General features: G+C 47.2%; 1 protein-coding gene and 1 pseudogene across 2 annotated transcripts in view; both read right to left on the bottom strand.

Annotated features, from left to right (window-relative positions):
- Positions 1-1,015, bottom strand: part of LOC308620072 (forkhead-associated domain-containing protein 1-like) — a gene marked incomplete at its 3' end in the record, with an annotated part of 254,740 nt that extends 253,725 nt beyond the window's left edge. The window contains exon 1 of the mRNA XM_081239409.1: positions 819-1,015. Coding sequence (XP_081095535.1) covers positions 819-821 — 3 coding nt within the window. The 5' untranslated portion in view covers positions 822-1,015. The remainder of the gene's footprint in view (positions 1-818) is intronic.
- The window catches only part of LOC308620767 (centrosomal protein of 78 kDa-like), a 418,103-nt pseudogene that overhangs the window by 319,104 nt on the left and 72,069 nt on the right, over positions 1-26,930 (bottom strand). The gene's annotated exons all lie outside the window — the stretch shown is intronic.

The raw sequence follows: 26,930 nt of genomic DNA, 5'->3' as shown, positions 1-26,930 counted from the left end.
GCATTTAATCATAAAATCATCTTGTTAGCAGTAGCAATCATAAGAGTGGATTTTAGAAAAGTGCACATACATATTTTTATACACAACATTTCTGGAAAGATACATACTAAACTGTTAGTGGCCACCTCTGCATGCCCCCAGTGTATTAAAAAACAAAATTTAACGGAGTAAATTGGAAGATTTACTTTGAATTTTGAATAAATTGGCCTTATTAAACGATTCATGAATCAGGCAGCATCTCATCTGATAGAAAGGGAGATACTCCAACGGGTTACACAACATGGAAGGCTTTCTTTTTTTTTGGCCATGCCACATGGCATGTGGAAATCTTAGTTCCCCGACCAGGGATCGAACCCATGCCCCGTGCATTGGAAGCGCGGAGTCTTGGCTGCTGGACCACCAGGGAAGTCCCAGAAGACTTGTATAGTAAGGACGGTGGGACAAGGAAAGAAAGTCATCATCAAGGGAAAAAATGAAAGTTCACTGGAGGAAAGTAAAACTTCAGGTGACAACGGCGTCTCATTGGCTAAACTGCGGAATTTTCTATTAGCTATTTCTATTTTCTATTTCTTGTTGCTGGCCAGGAAGGAAGTCTTCCCTCCTCCAGCTGGGGTAGTAAAGTGGTTGCACTTCCTCTTTGGGGTCAGTAAATGACCTCTTCCTGTTGGGGTAATTGATGATGAGTGGCACGGCATGAGAGCTCCCTCTACGGGCCTTCCAGACTCCAATTCTAGTGCAGCTTTCCTTTTGTTAACATTCACAGCATGTTTTATTGGCAGGAGGAGTCACAATGAGGGAGAAAAGGCCACAGGACTCACCATAAAGAAGGCTCAGAAATGCTTGGGTGGGTCCAAGGCAGGCACAAGGTGGCTGTGGGGTCAGCTGGTGGCTACAACGATCACATGGTTCCCTCTGATGGGTTTGCAGCTCGATGTGGAAGAGTGAATAAAAGGGTCAGTTCATGCTATCAGAGAAACATGAAACTGAGATAAGCTTCCCACTGCTAGAAGCATCTTGAGCCTTCAGAAAAGAACAGAGAACATGTCTAAAGGGTTTGGGAACATCAGAGCCACATCTCCTCAGAGTGGGACTCCCCAGGCTCTCCAGGTCTCAGTCCCCAACTCTCCCTCAGTGACAAAGCCTCCCTACCTCTGTCCTTGTCAGCTCAGTGATCCCTAGAGGTCCTGCCTATCCGTGAGGACTTAGGTTTCCATGAGACAGGTTGGTTGAGACCTAGTGATACAGTTGACCAGCCTGATATGCAACAGTTCCCACCACCCTGGGGCAGTTGGGCTCAGGGACACATGGCTCTGGACCCCATGTGGAGGGTGTCCTTGCACGTCCGCTGTGCCACAGAAGAGCCAGGAACGCCTGTAGCTGTCCAACTGATTCTCAGGGGGTTTTCCTGGGAGAGCCCTTGGTCATCTGACCTCCTATCCAGGAAGCCCCATGACTTTCTGATTGCTGCCTGTCATGCCAACAACACACCTGTGAAGGTTCTGCTCTGCATGGCCATCTGTCCGCCAGGCGCCCCCTTCTAGGGACCCAGATGCTAGGACCACACAAATGCTGAAAGAGTGTCCACCTGCCTAAGGTACAGACACCCCTGTATCCATCTGCATGATTTCTACTGGGAATCAACAACATTTGTGGGGATTCTCTGGCCCTAAAGAACAGACCAACCTGATAGGAGCAATGCAATGATTCACAATTACCAGGGTCAATGCACATATACAAGGGCCCATAGCCCCAGATGCCCCACTCACAATTCACATGAGGGTCCCATACGTACCCACCGATGCCCAAATATTCTTGCTTCATACATACACAATCCAAACACGCACATCAGTGGTACGCTGCTAAGTGCTTGATAAAAAGCTCTCCGAGAAAGGCGGGAAAGACTTCACTTATGGTATCTACATGGTATAAATATTCCCAGCAGGACCAATTTCAAGCTACCCATCTGACATCACTAAACACACAGCTGGGAAGAGATATGCACCATTGACTCTCCCAAGGCAGTATGAACCAGTTCCAGCACATCCCATAACTTTTCCTGTGAATATGTGCACAGAATCCACTTACACCCCAAGGAGAACTCTCAACTCCCACCACAGATATATAACCAAAAGGACACCACATACACATTTGTGTTTGTACATATATTTATATATATATATATATCTCCTGAACACACACCCTCACCCTGAATAAATACACAAACAGACCACCTCTTACTACCTAAATTTTTACAGATGAAACCTTACTCACCCTGAATATTCACATTCCACTCTCACAACTATATATACACACACAACATGGGCCTGAAAACAAACATGTGCAACCAATATGCCATCCAGATGTACACACTGAGTACCTAAGCACACAGGGTCACCAAGTACACAACTGTCTCATGTGCAACCCAACAAAAGACCCATATGCAATCCCACGGCCCTAAAATACATAGACTGCAGGACTCCTGCACACACACAGCACCCACACAGCCTACTGGTTTCCAAACACACAAACTAAACTCTCACGTCCCACAGAATACATACCCCAGAAGCCCCAGGAACTCAAACACACACACAGACACAAATAATCTATACTGATCAAATACAGCTGACCCTTGAACAGCTTGGGGGTTAGGGCGCCAACCCTCCATGCAGTGGCTCTGCATCCATGGATCCTGTAGTAGTCCTGTAGTAGTTACTGAAAAAGAAATCCACTATAAGTGGACCCGTGTGGTTCAAACCCATGTTGTTCAAGGGTCAACTGTCCATATAAGTCCACCTCACTAATACTGAGAACACACATACAAGCAACACCACTAAATTCTTCAGGCATTACATTTTGAAATAGACACATAGAGGACTCGAAGCCTCCTGCTACACTCACAAATCACAAATACACACATCCACAAACTACTCATGAGTATACACCCCAAATGCTCAGACACACTCAAAACAGAAAAACACCGACAACCTCTGCAGTCTTACTAATATACATACACAATTCTCACACACCTATGGACACACACATGCAAATATTCCTAACCCCTGAACATATGGATCTCCTCCCAAACACTATACATTATGCTACCTCTCCAGAATACAAGCTCCCCACCACTACTCCAACATACAAACTGTATATGTGTGTGTGTGTGTATATATATACGTTTCTACCCTCACCCTGAATATATAGACAGACCACCTCTTACTCCTTCCAAACACATGTATAAACACCCTAGCGTTCTCCAAAGAAATACACTTTGAATACTCCTAACAACTCCATACCTTATGAACAAACTCTGATAATGCATGCACCTGATGATGGACACGCACACGGATTAGAATACACAAGTAAGATACATGGAAATATCTCCAGCAAACCATTTATGAAACAACTTCCATATATCAAATTATCCCTAGCTATCAGGAGCCAGCTCACACATATGCAAGTACTAACAAATACCCGTATCACATATTTCTAATACATACAAATGCAATTGTCCATCTTCCCTGTAGAAACATAGAACCCCACCTCTCTATCACATACACATATACTCACTTCCCAAAATACATAAGCCTAAGAGGCTCCTACTGAAAATTACAAATGCACAGCCTCAGCAAATATTCCTCCAAGTGGCCATGCCCCTTGAATACACACACAAACTCATTTAACACACAACTCTCCACAAGTCCCAAATAGAACCACAATTACCCAGTTCACTACAAATAGGCAATAATGTCACCCTATACGCCCTTTGTTCCAAATACACATACAGTACCACACTACTGGCGTATACATAACCCCATATTCCCAACCTCTCACACAGAATGAACTCTGCCATCTTGCAGAATACAGGATCATACAAACACAACATACCTACACATTCAACATCCACCAGCCCCATAAAATAGTCACAGACTTGCCCTCTACACATCCAAATATACATACACAGCTCCTGAAAATGCACACCCACAAACACCCCATAACCATACAACATGCCCTGAATACACAAATGATCAGCCTACATTCCCCAAATATACAAAATTAACAGACTGGACACCCAAAGTAATATACACCACTACTTTTCCTGACATGGCCCTTACGCATATGCAGATAATCCTTCCAAATCCACCATTACACACACACAAATCCCCAAATTCAGGGGTGAAAAAAACACATGTAAACATATTCCCCAAACACCAAATTACAAACACCTAACCACCAACTCCTTGAGTATGCCTGCGTCACATCTCAACACCCTCCAAATACAACACTCACTCTTACACACTCTCACAAAGACACAGGCATGACCTCCCTTCAAACACAAATATCCACGGACAAAACCAACCCACACATTTGACTACCTATCAGATTCCCACCAACCAATTAAGTATGTACAGACCCCATCTATGCTTGCAAATCAATCATGATTTGACACCAGACTACAAATACATGTTTATTACCACATTCAGCAAAGTTGCTCGCATCACCGACAAAAGAATGCAGTTTGAACCTAAGTGTTGACTGATGTTTTTATGATAAGAAGGAAGACACTAGTGAAACGATGAGTGTGTTCCTTCCATCTTCACTCATTTTCCAATCACCTGAGCTACACCTTCGGAACCAGATGAGGGTTTTCAACTCGCAAGAACTTCCCTCTAGCTTTTGTACTCTTCACAACGCGCAGACTAGAACGGCACCTGTTTAATAGCTCGCACACACTATTTAGCCCCCACTGTAGGCCCCGCAATCACTGAACCCTTCATGCAGCCGGCTCCCCAGTGGTGCCGATAATCCTGGGGTAAACATCTCAAGGGAATCGAGCTCTATGGGGGCGTGAATCCACATTGTGGGGAGTCTCCTTACATGGACAAGGGCACAAATAACCCACAGGGTGAACAACAGTGCAGAGCGGTGACACCTGAGGGGTGAAAAGTCCCCGTACCCCTTACCTCAGGATTCCTAGAATTGACTCTACAGGCCGCCATGACAGGCCCCTCCCCCGCCGGACAGCCATTGGGGCCCCACCCTCCGCGCTCGCGCATGCGCTCCTGTCTTCCGGAGCAAACTGCCCCAGCAGATGCCGGGAGCTGTTGGAGGACGGCGGTCCGCCGTGCCCGAGAGCCCCGCCCCAGTGGGCGTGCACAGGCGTGCGCGGGCGTGCAGGCGCGGGGTGCGCGGGCCTAGGAGGTCTCTGCAGGGGAGGACAGAAATGGAGGGTCGGGCAAGCTGCGGAACTTCTCTGGCGACGCTCCTCGCTGGGAACCTTCGTGACGGTCTCTTCTTAAAACCAGCTCTTGGGAAATGTGCACTCGTGAGTTTTATATTGCACTCGTGAAACCCACGCACTTAGCTACAAAGAGTTCTGGAGAGCTCCGCTGTAAGCACAGTAGCCTCAAATTGGGGCAAGTACTTTCATGCCCTTTGGACTGCCGTTCCTTGGTTCTTGTTAATGCCTTTCAAAAAACAGTAGGTCCTTTTTCCTAGCACACCTGAAGTTTCTGTTAAAGAACAATGCTAGCAAAGAATTTCAGACCTGGGAAACACTCTTAAGATACTGTCTCCTGACTCCGTTCCTAGAGTTTTTCCAACGCATTTACTCTACTAGAATATTTTTTCTCCGTGTTCACAGGTGTTTCCTTTGTACGGTTTTGGGGTTTTTTAAAAAATAATTTTGAGAAAGAGTTGACAATCTGGGCCAATTTCAACAGGTAGTATGGGAACAATTTTATTTTCCCTCCCTCCTTTTTTATAATATCTTGCAGAATTTCAGTTGACAATAAAACAACAACAACAAAAATAGTAGCGGGATCAACTTACTGACCTGACTTTGTAATACTTCCCAAAGAAACTTCAATCATCAGATCCGCTTTCTGGTCAAATGCAAGATTAGAGCATTTCTCACTCAACAGGATGCCTCTGAAGACCCCTCACATGTAACAGCACTAAGCGCCTCCAAGTGCAGACTTGAAAACTCCACAAGACACAAACATGGTATCTCTTCGTTTCTTTAATGTTTCGTGATTGAGTGGAAGATGAACTGTCTTCTGAGGCTTGTGATGCATGTCGAGAGATGTTTTTTCTCAGTAGTCAATGCCCGCCCCCACCTTCTGTGCAGGAATAGTCAGAGATCATGATCCAAAGGACTTTTAGATACTCCCTTCTGTGACTGGTCTTCCCAAGTTACATTTGGGCTAATTTGATTATCTCTGTCTGTGGGGTGTAGGATTTTGAAGTATTACAAAAGTGATTGCAGTATTGGGACTGGCTAATTTTTGCACAGTGCAATTTTTGTATCAGTGGCCTTGAGAAGAGTCCTTCAAATACTGTATCAAAATTATGAGTGAGAATCTTGTAAATAATTGGTTGAATGACTGAACAAAGGGAGGAAGCAACAAGGAAGCCTGCCTTTCTCGAGTGCCTGGGTACAATATTTTGCCTCACCATTCCTCTAGTATGAAGTTATTGGTTGCAAATCATACAAGTTTTCCTTCATTATAAAAGCTCCAGGGCTTCCCTGGTGGCGCAGTGGTTGAGAGTCCGCCTGCCGATGCAGGGGACACGGGTTCGTGCCCCGGTCTGGGAAGATCCCCCATGCCGCGGAGCAGCTGGGACCGTGAGCCATGGCCGCTGAGCCTGCGCGCCCGGAGCCTGTGCTCCGCAACGGGAGAGGCCACAACAGTAAGAGGCCCGCGTACCGCAAAAAAAAAAAAAAAAAAAAAAAAAAAAAAAAAAAAAAAAAAAAAAAAAACCTACGTTGATGGATAAAGACGTGAAAGGAACGGACTGTCATGCTCAACCTCGGTGCCGTGAATCAAAACAACAGTTTATAAACTGCCTAAAGAGGCACACGCCAATTGTGTTGCCACTGTGGGAGGTGGAAGGAACTTCCGGTTCTTGCCTACCTGCCAGAGCCCTCGTGGAATGTCCCCCCAGCGCACGCCACCCCGACCCACGTGCCCTCTGCCCCTCCCCCACCGCAGAACGGTTCAGCCCGCATTTTCCGGTTTACTTTCAAACGTGTCCCTCGTTGACTTGGATCCCGAGCGTTTGCTGAAGCAGGTCGCTCTCTGGCTCCTGGTCTTGACTTTTCTCATTGAGGCTACCAGGCAGCAGTAGTCCGTGCCCAAGCCTGCAGGATGGCTTCAATAGGAGGTAAGCCTATAGGCTGGGGGTGTGTTCTCAGAGACCCTGCCATCCTCACATCCTTCAGGTTCACACGTTACACTTAACTGTGGGCACCTAGTTGGACTGAAGTAGAGGGAGAAGAGAGCACTGGACGCACAAGGACATTTCACCTGGGGAGACTGGGGAGCCTGAAGAAACCTGAGACTGCCCTGGGGAGGAGGGGTCGTTGGAGGTGGATCCAGAGGAATTGCCCTGGCTATGGAGAAAGGATGGCAGCAGACAGTCTGATTCTTTCTAGAAGGGAGACAAGCCACTTTGAAACGTGTGTGTAAGGATGTGTGTGATGTCCTGGTGGTGACACAGGGAGGGTCATGAGGAAAGCCTAGAGCTGTATTGTGTTCCTGAGGCACCTGAAGCTTGCCTCACCGTATCTTTCAAAGGGGTTTGAACAGGAGCATACTGTATCTCAGGGGGCCGTGGGGAGAGATGGTCTTGGTGAGAAAACTATTCAATGGAGCTGTGTGTGGCCACACCTGCAGTGAAGTGTCCTCTCCGAGAGCTAGGCAGGGGGTTACTCTAACTGCCGCAGCCCACACCTCGTCCACTCCTCCCAGCCCAGAGCTCACTTGTCAGTTCAGGTAACTGTTGCCTTGGATTCAACAGGGGATGGGCAACCATTACGAGTAACTTCAGCCAAGAGAGGGCTCAGGTTCCTGAGTTGCTCTGAATTGTTCTTCCTTTTGTGGAATGGCAGTACTTCAGACCTACTTCATCTTGTCCAGTATCTCATGGTGGACCCTCAGGCTGCCTTGAGAGGAAGAGTTTGTTCCTATTTCAGGTCACTCCTTCATGGACAGGGAACAGATGTGGAGTGGGGTTGGTTCGGGTGGAATGTCTATGAAGCCTGCTTCCTCTTTTAAAGGGGGAAGGAGTGTAGCCCAGGATCAGGAAGATGATCTTCTGTGTTACTATTAAACGTCCTATGACATCTGTTCTGGTGAGTTAGGTGCACCGTGGTGTGTACCTTGTTCTCCTGAACAGGGCTGTGTTTCAGACAACTTGATCGCCATGGCATCTGGCTTATGCCTGCATCTCAGATTGTCTCTCCGTTATTGGGAGCTGGAAGGGGAAGGACCACAGGCAGTCTATACTCCCACGACCAATGTAACATGACAATTCCCTGGCCCTTGTTTAATCCTCTGCAGCCATCACTGGCTGTGAAATGACAGAATCTAAGGGACACGCGCCTACTTCTCAGACCACCCCAAGCCCCTAGGAACAGAACTCCTGACTGATGACAGTGACTCTGGGCACTGGGGAAGGGGTGGCAGGACCTGGCCCATGTTACGTATCTGCTGTGGGTTGTTCGGAGATGCAGGTGCTTTCTGGGCCAGTGTCATGGGTTTGTATCAGGATTCCATTAGAGATATTTTCCAGCATTTTGTTTTGTTTTGTGAGGCTAGGAAAGAAAGAGGGGATTTATACTGAGCATCAGGAAAAGGAGGACTGAGGAGGAGGTGGGGCCCTAATATTTTACACAGTGCCTGTCCACAAAGGGCCTTTGGGGGCCTAGAACTTACCTTGCAGAAGGCCCCACCTGCTAGTACGCCGGCTGAGGGGCATTTCTCACAGAGCAGATGTCCACACAGCTCCAGGTCTTGGGAGACAGCCTGTGAGGCTTAGGTGCCAGGGTGTGCCTTAGGGAGGCTCTCCAAGTGAGTGCTTGCTGAGGCAATTTCTTCTCGGCAGGCAGGGGTCAGGGAGCTTGGTGGATGGGCGTGGGGTCACCAGTGGAATAATTCTCAACTGGAGGTCAGGGCATGAAAATCACTTGAAGACATTTGCACGCTGCAGTTTCCCTTGTCCAAGAGTCTCTCATCTGTGGAGATTTACATTCTGATGCCGCAGAAAGCCTCAGTCCCACTTGCCCATTCTCCTCCTCCATTCACTCCTTTCCTTTGCCTCAACAGCATCTGCAGTGCTGGGAACGGATGTCACCATGAACCCCGGTGCCTCCTTGTCTACTTTCATGGCAGTGTCCTTTCCTCCACCCATTCCTGGCACCCAGCACTGGCCACCCTGGGAGCAGCACCTGCCACCTCTCATCACCCCCGCATTCCCTCCTGGCAGCAGCCTGTGGCTGCCAGCTTTCCCCAGGATGCCTTTGGTGGCTAATGGTGGCTGTGGCCCCAGTGCCCCTGGGGCTTGCAACTTCACTGTACAAGTCAGGTCACAAGGGAGGCCAGTGCAGGCCCCCCCGGCTCAGACCTTTATCGTTCCTCAGGGCCCCCTCAACTGGAGCGCTCCAGGGGCCCTCAGCGGGAGTGCTGCATGTCCTGCACCCATATTCTTAGCAACCCCTGCGATGGAGACCATTGTGACTGCTCCAGCTGTTGGAGTTACTCAGGCTGGCAAGGGAGGCTGGACCCCAGGCTTTCCTCCTCAAGCTCCACCACCAGCTGCCCAGATGGCCCCTAACATTCGCCCAGTGAACTCTGGGCCATGGCCACGTGGCACTTCCAGGGAGGGCAGCCTGGACACCAACCAGCCCTATGCCTCGCAGGAGGACTGCTCTAACCACCAGAGCGTGTACAGTAACTTCCGACGGTGGCAGCGCCTCAAGCCACTGGCCCGGAGACACCTTCCCCAGAGTCCTGATGCAGAAGCTCTTTCCTGCTTTCTCATGTGAGTGAACGCTCAGGGGGTCATGAGCTTATCGGAGTTCTTAGATAAAGAGGAACTGGGGATGGACTCGCAGGTTAGGTTTCTAGGGATACTGGAAGCAAGGTGTGAAGGCGATGTCCACGCCACGAAAAGGCACACTGTCAGTCATACGGGCGAGCCTGCTAGTCCATGACATCATGACTGAAATGTGCCTTATCTCAACTGACCCCACCCCTCTGTGAGTCTAGCCAGCTTGCTCTTCCATGATTCTCCTGGTAATATGGCCTGAAGACTTGCAGTCAGAGAGGGTCGTGGTGTAAGTTGAGGAGCCAAGGAGTGGATGCCACACTCTCCTGTGCTGACGTCTCCTTTCATACAGCACTTGAGTGTACGTGGCCGGGGGAGGTCACTTCGGAGAAGGGGGAGGAGCGCGGGGCCCAGGAGAGCGCTTCATGCACGCCTCGACTTTGTTGATGTGGAGAATTCCACTAGGAACAGGGTGATGGGAGAGCTCTCCTAAGGGCATGGGCTCTCTCCCACTAGAGTTGTGAGCCTGGCAGGCATTTCCATCCTAAACCTGCGGTCCCTCGTAAAAAGGGGACAATCACACTTCACCTTCAGAGGACCGTGCAGAAGACTCCTTGGGCTAATCTATGAAGTGTGAGCAGATTGCCTGGCACATGCCACGCCTCAGTGATGATGGTGATTTTTATTATGAAAAGGCAGCCTTGAAGAGGAAAAGAGCTCCCCAAGGCACAGTGTCCCAGCTCTAGCCTGGGAGTGGATGGTCATCCTCGAGTGAGTGTGAGGCGGTGACAGCCGTAGCCGGGAAGGCTTGTCTCTGCTCTCCCAGACACCTGCCTCTCACTCTCCTGTTGCTCAGTCATGCTGTGTTGAGTGATGTGTGGTCCACATTGGTGGGTGGGGTCAGGCAGGTGGGGGCTGGGCTGGGCACAGAGACTGACCCCGAGTGCTTACAGCCCAGCGCTTCGATCCCTGGCCCGCCTGAAGCCCACCATGACACTGGAGGAGGGACTGTGCAGGGCCGTGCAGGAATGGCAGCACATTAGCAACTCTGACCGGATGATCTACTACGAGATGGCGCAAAAGTGAGTCAGCGTCCTGGGCCCAGGGGCTGCGTGGAGGGTGAGGCGAGTGGGTGAGGGCAGGGTCTGGCCGTGGCAGGGCTCATCAGAGAGGACAAAGGAGAAGGGCTGTTGCTCGGAACGGGGGGCCCGCAGCCCAGAGGCCCTACAGTCCTCCAGAAACCCCTCCCTCACCTTGAGAGTTTGGGTCTTCTGTCCTTCCTCCACCACAAGCTCTGCCCTCCCCTGAGTTTGACCTACCCTTGCCCTCACATGAAGGTCTCAGGACGGGGCAGGGTGAAGCTGTGAGTCCAGTAGGGGTCCAACTCCGGCCATATGGGCTGGGCTGGGGAAAGAGCTCCACCCGCCAGCCTGCTGCTTCCTTAGTGGTGGCTGGCTGGCGGCCACTGACATAGATTTGGGACCCCCTCTCCTCACGAAAAGTGGCCTGAGTGGGTACCCTGGCATCCCTCATGAGGCTGGGGAAGCCAGCTGTCATCAGCCCAAGGGTCTCTGGCCCTTCCAGTGTTTGCTCCACGGTAATCCCCTTGGTTTAAGAAACAAAACCAAACAAACAAGCACCTCTCAGAGGAAAGGAAGGCCTGTCCTCTAAGCTCAGCATCCACATCGTCCAGCCTCTCCTGAGCCCTGTCTCCAGGTCTACGTTCCAGAACTCTCAGTCCCAACCCAGGGTCCTGGATTTGGGCAAGGACCCCTGTGGGGAACACATGCCTGTTCCAGCCTCTGGCTGTCAGCCCTTCATGTGGCTCTGGATGGGGGGCATGGGGAGGGTGCCCCCTGGGTCAGCCATGTGTCCCGTTGACCTGGTTCAATGCAGCGACCTGGCTCTATGCTGTTGAATGCTCTCCAGTGCTGGTGAGGCAGGAAGGGTCCCAGATCTTGTATCAGTTCCAGGAGCAGCTCTCTGCTGTGGACAGCACCTCACAGGGCCTTGACAGCCCCAAGGCACATCCTCTCCCAATCCCTCATTCTTGGCTGCCTTTGTTGGGCTCCAGAACCCAGGCCATTTTCTCAGGATGGCCTGTGCCTCCGTCACACCCCAGGTTCATGCAATTTGAGGCAGAGGAGGAGATGCAGATCCAGCAGTTGCGGTGGATGCAGTGCGCGCAGGGCCTGCCTCCTCCAGCCCCACCGAAGCTGGATCCTCGGGGGCCCCCAGCCCCGAAAGTGGGCCTTCAGCCGGCCACCCAGGTTCCCACTGGAGTTGAACGCACAGGTAACAGGGGCCCAGGGTTGGCCACTCTTCCCATGTGGATCATTTTCCTTCAAGACAGGGGCATTGGTCTTTCAAGCAAAACAGCCACCGAGGCGGGGGGTGGGGGGTGGGGTCTCAGATGCCCTTTGTTACTACGGGGTATTGACTTGGTCAATCTTGTAACTTCTCTCACGCCTCCCTGTCAAAGGACTGCACACAAAGTCTGCCTAAGAAGTGGGCTTGATGGGGACACCCCTAGAAAATTGGAGGTTCCCCACTTCCTTATATGTGACTCTCTTAGATGCCCCCTTACCTCCCCCCTCCAACTGTGCATGAAGCTTCAGGTGGTCCTGACCCCCCCACACCCACATCAATGTCCCCCAACAGTGCCCTCACCAGCGTGCGCTCGGTGGTCAGGAGGTAGACCGGGAGCCCCTCACCTTCCTTCCCTTCCTCCTGCTCTGCCGCAGCCTGTGCTCCCAGGATGTCCGGCCCCAGGGCCCAGCCCTCCCGCCCGAAGCCACACGGGTCCCAGCGACCCCCGGAGCCCAAGGCACCCGAGGACATTCCACCTGAGGCTGTGAGGGAGTATATGGACATCATGGAGGCGCTGGTGGGGCCCGTCCACTCAGCCACAGGCGACTCAGATGCAGAATGGGGAGAGGACGGAAATGAGCTGCAGCAGGAAGAGGACGGCACCTACTCGGACCCCGATCTCTTAAGCTATATCGACAAGCTGTGTTCCCAGGAGGACTTTGTCACCAAAGTAGGCTAGGCCTGGAGACTGGGGTCTGCAAGATGCCAGGGCATGGAACTCTCAGCACCCAAGATCTGGGTTCTGCTCAGGCCGTTGGGACTTAAGCTCAGCTCCTTGTTCCTGAGCCTGGTGTTAGGGGAGGTTTACGCAGATGTTTGTGTGTATATGTTTGTGTCTATCTGTGTGTATGCCTTTGTGTCTGTGTTTGTGCCTCTGTATATGTGCTCTTTTGTGTGTGACTGTGTATGTGCATGTTTGCGTGTGTGTGTGTGTGTGCGTGTGCGCGCTGACCATCCCCGCCTTGTGGAGGAGAGTGGGGTGGGTCTCTGCTTTTCACTTTCCCTCCTGGCCTTCTTGTCTCACAGGCCACTCCTGGCCGAGGATGCTCACAGCCTCTTCTTTCTGTTCTAGGTGGAGGCAGTCATTCACCCTGGATTCCTGGCAGATTTGCTTTCCCCAGACCCACAGCTGGATCTCTTGGCCCTAGAGAAGGAGCTGGAGCAGGAGGAAGGGCTCACCCCCGAAGAAGTGAGACAGGGGAGGGAGAGGGACACTCAGGGAGCCAGGGGACCCCACGGGAGGGGGACCCCAGGTGATCCAGGGGACAGGGGAACCCAGATGACCCAGGGGAGCCAGAGGAGGGAGGGATCCCCGGTAGAACAGGGGACACAAGGGACATTCAGGAAGACCAGGGCACAGAGGGACCCCAGTGAACAGGGGAGAGGTAGGTCCCCAGAACAGGAGGGCCACATAGCGCTGTCCATCCCTCCCCTGCCTGGGACACCTGGCATGGGGAAGGGCCCGTTCTGGGGTGGGTGCAGTGCAGGGTGAAAGGAAGGAGAGGATAGGGAGCCGGGAGGGGAGGGAAGGTCACAAAGCTGGGAATCAGTTGCAGGAGAATGGCCGGACTGCCACAGTGTCTGTATTTGGATTCGAGTCCTGGGGTCGTCCGTCCCCTCCTCCCCACCAGGGCCATTGTCCCACTGCCCAGTGCTCCTCCTCTCACACGTGTGTGTGGAGCCGTCACTGTCCTCCTCCCTCCTACCAGCTGGTGCAGAAGCGACTCCTGGCCTTGAAAGAGGACGACGGTGTGCGGGCAGCCCTGAGTCACAGTGCACCCGGAATGGCCTCAAGTCCTTCTGAGTCCGACGCCGGCCAAGGTGCCCAGAGGCACGACCAAGACCCCCATCTAGGGGTCAGTGATGAAGGCTGCCCACCAGAGATTGATTCTCAGGCTCTTCATAGGCTCATGCAAACAGACACTGCCCTGTGCAGGCCCAAAGTCTTTGTTCCCTCTGGAGGACGTCAGGAGTTCTCTATATTCCGGCCCGTACGGCTCTCCCCTCCCCAGGGTCAAAGGCGCACCGGCCCTCTACTGAGATCCAGGGATGCGTCTGTTCTCAGAAAGGCCTCTCCTCTTCGGGAGGCCCGAGTGCCCAGGGAAGGGTCCAGTGAGAACGAGGAGGTGCTCCAAAGCGTCTTCATCATAGACTCTCAGCATATACTGGTGCCTTTCGGGATGTCCCTCAGTCCTGCGCATGTCTCAGCCCTGGCTTCCTCTGGAGGTTGGGGGGCCCAGAGTGTTCCCCAGTCCCCCTCCTCTCAGAGAAGAGGCCTCAGCCCAGCTCCACCAGCCGCTCCCAAGTCGAGGAAGCGGGCTCTGTGTGGACACCCAGCCGCTGCTGAGAAGCTGCCCATCCCCGGGGCTGGCCTCGGCGTCTCTGGGAGGCCAGCCTTGGCTCTGGGGCTGGCTCGCCCCTCACAGCTGAGAAAGAGAAAGCGTGACCCGTTTGACACAAAGAAGCGTGGGAAGAGGAGGAAGAAGCACTGCAGCCAGTAGGGTTCAGCTGGGCCGGCCCTCCAGGGCGAGGCCCCAGGGCAGCCCCCTGGGGAGCCTAGGGGCTCCTCCTCCTCCTCCCAGTGCTGATCCTGGATGATGTGGGGGGAAGGGAGCGGGGCAGGACCACCAGGGTGGGGAGGGGGAGCGGGATTGTGGGGGGTTAGGGAGGTGGGGGAGGTGGGTGTGGCCAGGTGTGGGTGGGAGCAGGACCTTTGGAGTGATGTATGTAAATTGTGAACAAAGATCGTTTTCGTGGGAAATGCTCTCAGGCCACTGTCATCTTGTTGGTGTTGAGCTGCTCCACAGAGAGCGATCCTGAGAGGAAGGAAGGATGAGGGAGGTCACAGGAGCTCTGGGTCTACAGGTGGCCACACCTTTCCTCCACATAGACAAGGACTCCTCAGGCTGCCCCTGGGAACGCACAGCTCTCACTTTCCCCAGGGACCCCCTCATCAGCCCCTTCTCTAACGCCTGCTAGGCTAGGGCCCTTCTGGGGCATCTGTACCGTCTTCTGCATCCCTGAACCTTCTGGGGAGGCAGAGCTGCTCTTGTGCCTTTCAGCCCTCTGGACACTCACCAGTTTCTAGGATGGAGCCTGGAGACAGCCCTTGTCATTATGGAGCTTCTCTCTGCTTTCCTCATGTGGCCAGACGACGGCGCTGGGATGACCCTCCGCTCATCCAGGGTTTCCTGTGTGGGTGGCCTGACCAGAGACGAAAAGTCTTGGCCATGGGGACGGGACTGTCTGCCTCATCGTAGCGGGAGCATCCTCTAGTCCCACTGGGATTATTGCAATGTGGAGAGTGGTGGAGGCAGCTACCTCTTCATCCCAATGAGGAGGCAACAAGGGGAATGGGTGTGGGGAGATTCATGGGGCACCCGTTAAAGGTGTGTATAAGGGAAAGGACAGTCGGGCCCCTTTGTGGAACTTGTGGGATGTCTGTGCAGCAGCATCTCGTTCAACTGAGGGAGGAGGACCCATGTGGCTGTGGCCGTGGGGACTGGCGTCCGGGGCCTCCGGGTCTGCAGAGACACCCCAGAGCTACTGTCCCTTCCCTTTGCACCCATGGCTGGACGTGTGTGTGTACTGGTATCAACACTGGTTTGTATCCCCATAGGAAACAGGTCCTCCTAACAAACTATGACCACGTTTCACAAGAACAGCTTGCTCACAGGGGCGGCAGGGGGTGGGAGAGGTGTCTGTGGCCCCAGATCTGAGTGGGAGCTGGGATCCATGCTGAGGAGTGTGGAGGCCTCAGTCACCGTCCTGTGGGTGTCGGCAGAGGCTTCGAATCATCAGAGCAGGGGAAATGACCCCCTCGTTAGAGTGAGATGAGCAAACAATGAGGGGCAGGGAGTAGACCCCCGCTGTCTCCCAGAAGTGCCTCCCCTCCCAGTCCGCTTAGCCTCTGTCACAGCCTGTGCTGGCCCACCTCTGAAGCCCCTTCCTCCTAAAGCACTGAGATGCTCTGATCTTTTATGGACCTGCCCTGGGCCTCACCCCCCCTTCCCTGCTGGCCAAAGGCTCTTCTCCTGCTTCTGACTTCTGATTCCTTCCCCAGGACCCAGGCAGGTGTTAGGACAACAGAGATTCCCTGAACATGACCCCTACACCACCAGCATGCAAAACTGGGGCCGCAGGCTTCCACAGGTGGCATGACTCTCTGCTGGACCCTGCAAAGAGCTTGGAGAAGAAAGGGGCTCATGTCTCTCCACCTCCACAGAATCTGTAGGTCAGCCTCACAGGTCCCCCTCTGTCCAGGTGGGCAGCACATATGTGCTCCCAGCCCTCCTTGACCCTTTGTGAAAGAAAGTTTTTGCAGCTTAGTAGTCTGATATTAGGCAAGGTGTCTCAGGGCTTGTTCCTTTTGAAGCCCTACAGGAGAATCTGTTTCCTCTCCCTTTCTGTCTTCTAGAGGCTGCCTGCATTCCTTGGAATTAGTCCCTTCTTCCATCTTCAAAGTGCATCACTTTAATCTCTGCTTCCCTCATCACATGGTCTCTCCAACTCTGACTCTTCCTGTGTCCCTCCTACACAGCTCTTTGTGTTTATATATAGCCCACCCAGAAAATTTAGGATAATCTCTTCATCTCAAGATTTTTTACTTAGTCACAGCTGCAAAGTCCATTTTTCCATACAAGGTAACGTGCACATATTGTCATAGGAGGGGTTAAACACGGACGTGTTGGGGGAACCAGAATTTACCCTACTAGAAGGAATCCACAAGAATACCTACCATCAGCATCCACATGAATAACAGACTATGACCAAGTGGCGTTTATTCCAGGGATGCAAGCCTTGTTCAATGGTAAACACTCACCAGTGTAATCTACCAGATTGAGTCTAAAGAGGAAACACGTACTGTTACACCAGTTAACACATAACAGGCACTGAACGAGATTCAACGCCCCTTCATATTAAAAGTGCTCAGGAAACTAGGAATAGAAGGGCACTACCGCAACCGAATAAAGAGCCTCTACAGAAAACCTACTTCTAACATCACATGAAATGGTGAAAGAATGAATGCTTTTCCCTGAGTTCAAAACAAGGTTAGAAGGTCCACTCTTATCTTAGTTTTCAACTTAGTACTTTAGATTCTAGTTAGTGTAGTACAGCAAGAAAAGGAAAAAAGAGGCATACATATTAGAAAAGAAGAAATATAACTGTCATTCTTTACAGATGACATAACTGTCTACATAGAAAATTCCAAGGAAGGTATAAGTAGACTCATAATAAATTATAATAGCTTGCTTTAGCAGGATCTCAGAATATAAAATCAATACATAAACATTAATACACAACATTGATCATATTTCCATATACTAGTAACAAACTGAACAACTGAAAACCAAAATTTAAAACATTTTAAATAGGTTCCAGTTCAAGATGGCAACATAGGAAGATCCCGAACCCACCTCCTCCCACAAACACACCAAAGCTACAGCTACATATGGAAAAATTTCCTCTGAAGAAAACTAAAAGATGGTGGAGCAACCCCTTCACATCAGGAAAACCAGAGGGAAACCACATCAAAACAGGTAGGAAAGGCTGAGACACAATTTTGCCATAAACCCCATCCTTGGTGTGGAGACACACAATTAGGAAGGAACTCAAAACCTGGAGCTTCTTCCTGAGAGGTGAAGGGTATGGACCCCACATTGGGCACTCCAAATTTTAAGGCTGGCACCTGAGAGATGGACCCTCAAAACATCTGACTTTGAAGACCAACAAGGCACATCCCATGAGACCCACAGGGCTGTGGTGAACTGAGGAACAGCTCTTAAAGGGCCTGTGCACAGACTCACCTGTCCCAGGGCCAAGTGTAGAAGCAGCCCTTTGAAAAGCACTCTGACTTTTGGTGAAAGAGACTCACTTCCCAATTTTAAAGCATTAATCTGAGGAACAGGGGCCTGCTGGAATACTCCCCAGGGACAGAGGCTGGCGGGTGCCATCTTCCTGCTCTCTCTTTGCCTTGATAAAACTGAAAGGTGCCATTTTTTTCCCCTTTTTCCTTTCCTGCAGGTGACAGCTTTGTGCTCCAGCCAGCTGGCTCCTTCTTCCCTGCTCTTCCTCTGTCTTGCTATATATATATATTTTTTCTTCTTTTCTTTTTTTTCTTTTCCCTCTTTCCCTTTATTCAAATGGTGTCATCTTTGCACTCTTCCCACCGCCTCACTCAGCCAGTAAGCATCATCTTCACACTTTCCTTCTGATGTGCTCCAGAGAGCCAGAATCTCCAAGACAGGAGATCCCATTTTTGTGGCCTCCACTCAGGGGATGCTCCTTGATCACCTGGCTCTGGAGGCCAGGAGGGATTTCTTTTCTGGGTCCCATGGGACTGTAACAATTGGAGAGACAGTTCTTGGCAGGATACCACCCCCAGGATGTACCACTACACATCAGACTGAGACACAGCCCCAGCCTTTACATGAAAAAGGCCTATTTGCTAGTAGGGACAAGACTTAAGAGCAGGCTTCAGGTTCAGCACACATCTAGAGGCTACGGATGTGCTCTCGGGGAAGGTAGGCTGGGGGTGCCATCTCTCCACCCTCACTCTGCCTTACTACAGTTCACTGGTATCTCCCAGAATGGAGCTTGTACACTTATCTGAAGCACTGTTTTCTTGTGACTGCTCCCCAGGGAACACCTTCAGATTGCTTGCTTCTGGGGCACAGCAGGGCTTCCACTTGCAATCTCACAAGACTAAATACATTTGCATTCTTTAAAAGCTGTTACCAAAAAAAAAAAAAAAAAAAAAAAAAAAAAAAAGCTGTTACCAAGTTTTCTGGCTTCCTATCAACCTGAATCTAGGTGCTGCCTGAGATCCTCCACTTTGGGTTGCTCATTTGTCTTGGCACACCCTCAACCGCTGGGATGGTGTGCCAGGTCTATTAAAAATAAACTGCTTAGACAATCACAAAGGTTTGAGAGGCAACCAAGAGTAGACAGGGTTAAATGACAAGGTTCATCTGTCACACAGCTCTTCAAGACTGGGAGATGTGGCTATTTCACTTAATGCATAGAAACCAACACAGAGAGTCAAGCAAAATGAAGAAAGGGAGGACTATACTCCAAAAAAAGAACAAAATAAAACCTCAGGAAAAAAATCTTAATGAAATGAACATAAGTAATTTACTTGATAAAGAGTTCAAAGTTATGGTCATAAAAATGCTCACTGAACTCAGAAGGAAAATGGATGAAAACAGTGAGAACTTCAACGAAGAAACAGAAGATATAAGAAAGTTCCAAGTAGAAGTCACGGAACTGGAGAATGCAATAACTGAACTTAGAAATACAGTAGATGAAGCACAAGAAAGAATAGGGGAACTCAAAGACAGGTCAGAGGAACTCATCCAATCAGAGAATAAGGAAGAAAAAAGAATGAAAATAATGAATATAGCTTAAGGGATTTATGGCACATCAAATGGAATAAAATTCACCTTATAAGAAACTCCAGAAGGAGAAGAGAAAAGGGGGCAGAAAATATTTGTAGAAATAATATCTGAAAACTTTTCCTAACCTGGGGAAAGAAACAGACATCCAGATACAGGAAGCCCAGAGAGCTCCAAAGCAGATCAACCTAAAGAGATCCATACCAAGAAATATTAAAATTAAAATGTCAACGTTAAAGATAACAAGGGAATCTTAAAATCACCAAGAGAAATACAACTTGTTATATAACTTGTTATATACAACTTGTTATACAACTTGTTATATAACATCAACCTAAAAAGCTTCTACACAGAAAAATAAACAATCAACAAAATGAAAGGGCAAGCTACAGAATGGGAGAAAATATTTGCAAATCATGTACCTGATAAGGTGTTAATATCCAAAATATATAAGGAACTCATACAATGGCTATATCTATATATCTATATATAGATATATAGATATAGATAGATATAGATTTTCAAACAATTCAATTAAAACTTGGGCAGAAGAACTGAATAAAAAATTTTCCAATGAAGACATCCAGATCACCAACAGGTTCATGAAAAGATGCTCTACATCACTAATCACCAGGGAAATGCAAATCAAAACTACAACGAGATATCACCTCAAAGAGACTAAGAGGTAACAAATGTTGACAAGGATGCAGAAAAGGAAACCCTTGTGCACTGTTGGTGGGAATGTAAATTGGTACAGCCGCTATGGTAAACAATATGGAGTCTCCTCAAAAAATTAAAAAGAAAACTACCATACATTAGCAATCCTGCTTTGGGTATATATATATCCAAAGAAAATGAAATCACTATTTCAAAGAGATATCTGCACTCGCACGTTCATTGCAGCATTATTCACAATTGCCGAGAGATGCAAACAACCAAAGTGTCCATACATGGATAAATGGATATAGAAGATGTGGTATGTACATAGATGGAATATTATTCAGCCATGAAAAAGAAGAAAATCCTGCCACTTGCAACAACATTTATGGATCCTTGGGGCATTATGATGAGTGAAATAAGTCAGAGAGAGAAAAATAAATACTGTATGATGTAACTAAATTGTAGACTCTAAAACAGCCAAACCCAGAGAAACAGAGAATAGAATGGTTGTTGCTAGGGGTTGGGGTTGGGGGAAATGGGGAGATGTTGACCAAAGGGTAAAATATCCAGTTAGCACATGAATTTCTGGGAATCTAATCTACAGCATGGTGATTGCAGTTAACAGAACTGTATTATATACTTGAAAGTTGCTAAGAGAGATCTTAAATGTTCTCACCAAAAAAAATGCTATTTATGCGAGGTAACGGAGGTGTGTTAACTAGCTCCACTGTGGTAATCATTTCACAACATGTAACATACCAACAGGTTGTACACCTTAAACTTACACAATGCTATATGTCAATTACATCTCAATAAAGTTAGAAAAAATACAGAAAACAGACTGTTGCATAACATTCAAGCAAAAATACTAGTTTGGGACTGCTTTTTCTTGAATTTAGTCATTGTTCCTTCCTGAATCTGTTTTCTATCACATGATAGCAGACTCATACAGGCAGCTTACTTCTGATCAGGTGCAGCCAAAGAGAAGCAACTGATGGTATATGGAAGTTTAGGGATAAGCTATGAGATTTCTCCCTTTCTTCTTCTACTTTGTGAAGATTCTCCAGCAGCAACTGTGTAACTTCCACGGCTCCAACTCCAATGAGACAGAACTGGTATGGTCTGACATTGATGATCATTTAACCTGGCCCTGGACGCCTTTACAACCCTCTCCTTAACTTTGCCTTTCCAGCATAGGGGTACAAGTAAATTCCTATTCCTACTAATCACTCCATTATCTAGGTGGCCCTTCTTTACTTCTCAGAAGTTTCATCACTGGTGTTCTTAATACCCTGTATTAAATTTATTTGCAAAGACTTGAAACAATTTCTATTTTATTTGTTATGGGCAAATACAGTATAATAAAATTTCCAAATATTAAAAAAATTAGAAGACACATGAAATCTCAAAATGGGGAAATGTTAGCCACGTTTAGGAAGAAAATGTACTAATATTATTGGAGGAGAGAATTCAGGAATTGGAAGATAACACTAATGAGTTTGGAAGGTATAAGACTGTGGAGAAGTTTGAATGGTGGGCTTCATGCCACAGGAAATAGGGAGTGATTCAAAGTTCTATAAAGATTGTGCTCACTTCAGCAGCACATATACAAAGTTTTATAAGATTAATCTGAAAGTGGTAGGCAGTTTGGAGTATGTGATGGAGTGATGTCAAAGAAAAATTGCACCAGATGGTTAAACAGGCAAGGAGTACTTTACTCAAGATGATTCTGTAATAGAGGAGAGAGACTGAACTCCGTTCTGCTGAAACAAAAGGCATGGAAGTTTTTAGATGCCAGGATGAGCTTAGCTGTAGGAAAAATAGCAGAGGATGCTGGGGAAGAGGTTGGTCAATATAATTAGACCATCTCTGTTTGCTTTGGCTCTTATCAAAGTTAGGCTCCTATACTCCCCACAGAGACTGGGAACTAGGGGCAATACCTTTCTTGAAGGTTATATTTCAAAGAGCTGACTCCCAGGTCCTTGAGAAAGACATTTCTGGGTTGGAAAATTATCAAGTGACTAGGAGAAAATTTACATCTCAAAGGGGCAGAGAAAGAATTTATAATTTCAAGCTTCTTAAAGTAAATGTTTTCAGAAAAGGGAGGTTAGGGGCCTATGGTAAAGAAAAATCCTGTCTGAAGTTTAGCCAAACTGAGGGACACATTAAGGCCATCTTGATCAGTAGTTAAAATTAGCATTACCTTCAGGAAGGTTATTTTATAAAGAAAAGCAATGCTTTAGGAACTTTCTCAGAAGAATCAAAAGTAACTGTCTGCTAGTTAGATACAGGTCAGGAATAATGAGAAAGGGCAGTTACAAAGTAAACTCAACTAATGTTCTCTGTGTTGTAGCTTTAATAAAGATGAAATAAGTAGAAAAAAAATAATCCATTGGTACACGGTGAGAGCCAATTGGATGGATTGCCCAATTAGAAATACTTCTTTATTTTCTAGTCATTATCAGTCAAGGATTAACAAACCTACTTTTATTAGATATACTTCTGTCTAGGGATTGAGAAATATCAATTATTTAAACTTAATCACTACTTTATTTCTGTGAGATTTTAAAAAATATACTTTGGGGAAAAGTAATGGAAGAGTGATATAGCACTAAAACATTGAAGTGAATGACATAATAAGATCCTATCTTTCTCCATTTAAGGAGAAAAAAAGGGAGGGCAAAAGAAATGGGCAGAAAGTAAGTTTACCAACCAGTCATTGTGTCAAGTGTTTTCATATATTTATCTAATTTAATACTCACAAAACAATGAGACATAAGGAAGATATTTATCCCATTCCATAGATGAAACTCTATTTACAAAGTAATATATCAACCATTTGTAGAGCTGACCCTTGAATTTAAGGCCTTACGTCTGTGGAAAGGCAAGAGCCAAACCCTGCTAATACAAGGTGCTTAGAAGAGGTAGACTTCAGTGAGCAGGAAAATCAGAGCATGCGTGAACTGACGACAAGTTTTGCTGATCTAGCAGCTTTGTGAGATTTGTCTAGATTCAAAGGCCCTTGCTCTACTAAACCATCAAATTAGAGGTGGTCTCCTTCTGAAACAACCAATATTTGCAGAGCTATTCAGACTTTGGGTCATGGTATTTTTTCAAGGATTAACTATTATCACTGGCTTTTCAAATTTTAACTTTAGAAAGTCCTTGCTTTTGTTGGAAGCAATGTTAAATTTTGATGCAGTTGTTTGCAGGGATGAAACTTGCGGTCGCCCTCTGGAGGCTATTCTCAGGTCCGACTAGCATACCTTAATTTTGAGAAAGAAGTCAGGTCTTAACAATTTAACAAGTCATTTTAAATGTGTGGAAATTATGTATATACATTATACTTTTTTAGAAGTTACAAAACATTGAGTTCAAAATGCTCAAAATATTTTAAAATGCTGAATTAAACGATTTATGGCATAGCATGTTTTGAATTCCTGTTCTCCCTTTGGAAATGGAGATGGTCATCATTCTCCTTTTATCACGCAATATCTATACTGGGACTAAAACCGTTATTTTTTCCTCCCCTATTATAGGAACACATGGGCAATTAGTTCTATAAAATGAATAATAAAACATATGACACAATACTATACACTCAATTACTACCAAGATCTTCCATTTTAAGTTTTAAAAAAAAATCTCTAAATTTCCAATTAAAAAAATTTTTTTTCTTTCTCTCAGAGATAAAACATCAGAGCTTACAAGAACCCTTAAAAACAGAATGGCTCAAAGGATAAAAATGTTTTGCTCCCTAGTTCATTCTTGTTCAGTTTTCTTGTAGAAGGTGTATTATACCAGTTAGTGTAAATTATACAAGCAAAGTTCTTGCCATATATTGGTGACAGCTTTTCTACATAAAGTAAGCAGTTAAGGGGCTTCCCTGGTGGCGCAGTGGTTAAGAATCCACCTGCCAATGCAGGGGACACGGGTTCCAGCCCTGGTTCCCGAAGATCCCACATGCCGCGGAGCAACTAAGCCCATGTGCTGCAACTACTGAGCCTGCGCTCTAGAGTCCGTGTGCCACAACTATTGAGCCTGCGCTCTAGAACCCATGCGCCACAACTACTGAAGCCCGTGCACCTGGAGCCCATGCTCCGCAACGAGAAGCCACCGTGATGAGAAGCCCGCACACTGCAACAAAGAGTAGCCCCCACTCTCCGCAACTAGAGAAAGCTCGCGTGCAGCAACGAAGACCCAACACAGAGCCAAAAATAATAAATAAATAAATTTTTTTAAAAAAAGTAAGCAGTTATGAGCTGCTATAAACCTACTGTTTCTTTACTTGATTTAAATGAATTTAATTCTTTAAATAACTGAGCAAGTAGAGAATTTAGACTCAGCCATTATTAGAGGTACCTTATACAACCAAAGTGGTATAAAAACCCTGTAACATGAAAGTGTTGTGGAGGTCCTTCTGGTCTTCTGAGACCGGGACACCTGTACCTTTATGTCCCATTTATAAATGCTCCTCTATAATGTTTGGGATGCTGAAATATTTGATGAGATAGATACCTCATGCCTATTACATGCCTTCCCTATATCTCTCTCAACTACATCCCTCTAATGAGTTGGTGCAGCTCCAAGGCTCTATCCAGTAACAAGGTAGTGTCAGGCAGTGCTTGTTGTACTCACTGGCTTTTAATCCTCCAACTGCCTTGTAATCTCCTCCTTCACACCTTGAGGCTTAGAAATGGCATATTTCCTGAGGAAGAGGTTTCTAGGGAGTCCTGTATACTTGCTTGAAATGGGGACAGAAGGATGGAGGAACAGAAGGGAAGATACACGGAAGATGAACGGATTTTTTTTTTTTTTTTTTTTTTGCGGTATGCGGGCCTCTCACTGTTGTGGCCTCTCCCATTGCGGAGCACAGGCTCCGGACGCGCACGATCGGCGGCCATGGCTCACGGGCCCAGCCGCTCCGCGGCATGTGGGATCTTCCCAGACTAGGGCACGAACCCGTGTCCCCCGCATCAGCAGGCGGACTCTCAACCACTGCGCCACCAGGGAAGCCCCGGATTTTTTTTAATATAAATTTTTCTGCCATAAAAACTATAGGTACCAAGCAAAGCAATCAGGGAAATATATATTCATGCATTAATTTACCACTTACAACGATGAGTAGATAGAGGACATTAGATAGATTAAGGAAGTATCTAGGAGGTAAAATGGATAAGATTGATAATGGATAGGATATAGTGGCTGATGCGAGAGGTTGAACTCAAAGATTATTGTTAGGTGCCTGGTTTATACAACTGGGTGAATGGTGTCACTACACACTAAGACAAATGAAAATGAAGGAGGAGAGATTCAGCAGTTTAGGGAGACCATGAGTATTTAGCTTTATGTATATTTTAAATGAACAGATTTAGATGTTAATTAGGCAACTGGATTTACAGAATTCAGATTAGAGGTCTCAGGTACACAAATGTCCAAACTTGATGGAGTTGGTAACTGAAGCTGTGTGTTTCTGTGAAATCATATTATGAGTTCCAGAGTGAGAGGACATAATGGCCTAAAACTGAATTTTGAAGAATTTCAACATTTAATGTCTGAGGAGAAGGATACGTACCTGCAAAGAAGATAGAGAATGAACTGCCGCAGAGATGAGAAGAAAACCAGAGGAGTTTTTGGGTCAAGGAAAATCAAGTCTCAAAGACAGAAGCAAATCCTACTTACAGGTCAAGTAACTAGGAGATAAAATTTTCACATCGCATCCATGGATTTGGAAATAGTTTATGAAGTACCTTTTTATTGGAGTAATAAAAGATGGATTCTATTGGGAGTGGGTTGAAGCATGAGAAGGAAGTCATAAAGTGAAGATATCAAATATAGATAAACATTTTTAAACAGCTTTATGGAGGTATAACTGATGCACAAAAAATGGCACATGCTTAATGTATACTATTTGATGAGTTTGGACATATGCATAAACCCATGAGACAATTAACACAATCAAGGTAATAGACATATCTGTCCCCTCCAAAAGCTTCCTTGTGTCCCATTTTTTCTGTGTGTGGTAAGAACACTTCACATGAAATTGACCCTCTTAACTAATTTTAAGTGCTTAACACTATTGTTAACTATAGACACTATTTGTACAGCAGATTTCTCAAATTTATTCATCTTGTATAACTGAAAATTCATACCTGTTGAACAACAGCTCCCCATTTCTCCCTTTCCCCAGCCCCTGGCAACCAACATTCTATTCTCTGCTTCCATGAGTCTGATTATTTTAGATACCTCATATAAATGGAATTATGCAGTATTTGTCCTTCTGTGACTGGCTTATTTACTTAGCGTATTGTCCTCCAGGTTCATCCCTGTTGCCACAATGGTAGAACCCCCTTCTTCTTTTAAAGTTGAAAATATTCCATTGTAAATATATACTACATGCTTTGAACCATTCATCTGTTGATGAACATTTTGGGAAAAGCTTCTTGACACTGATCTTGGCAATGATTTATTGGCTATGACACCAAAAGCACAGACCACAGAAGCAAAAATAGACAAGTAGAACTACATCAAAATAAAAAGCTCCTGCACAGCAAAGGAAACAACCAACAGAATGGAAAGGTAACCAATGGAATGGGAGAAAATATTTGCAAATCATATATCTGGTAAGGGGTCAATATCCAAAATTTATAAGGAATTCCCACAACTAAGTAGCAA

The sequence above is a fragment of the Mesoplodon bidens genome, assembly GCF_964165515.1.
Source record: "Mesoplodon bidens genome assembly, chromosome: 7".
NCBI classification, from domain to species: Eukaryota; Metazoa; Chordata; class Mammalia; order Artiodactyla; family Ziphiidae; genus Mesoplodon; species Mesoplodon bidens.
This window is presented reverse-complemented; position numbering and strand designations above follow the sequence as displayed.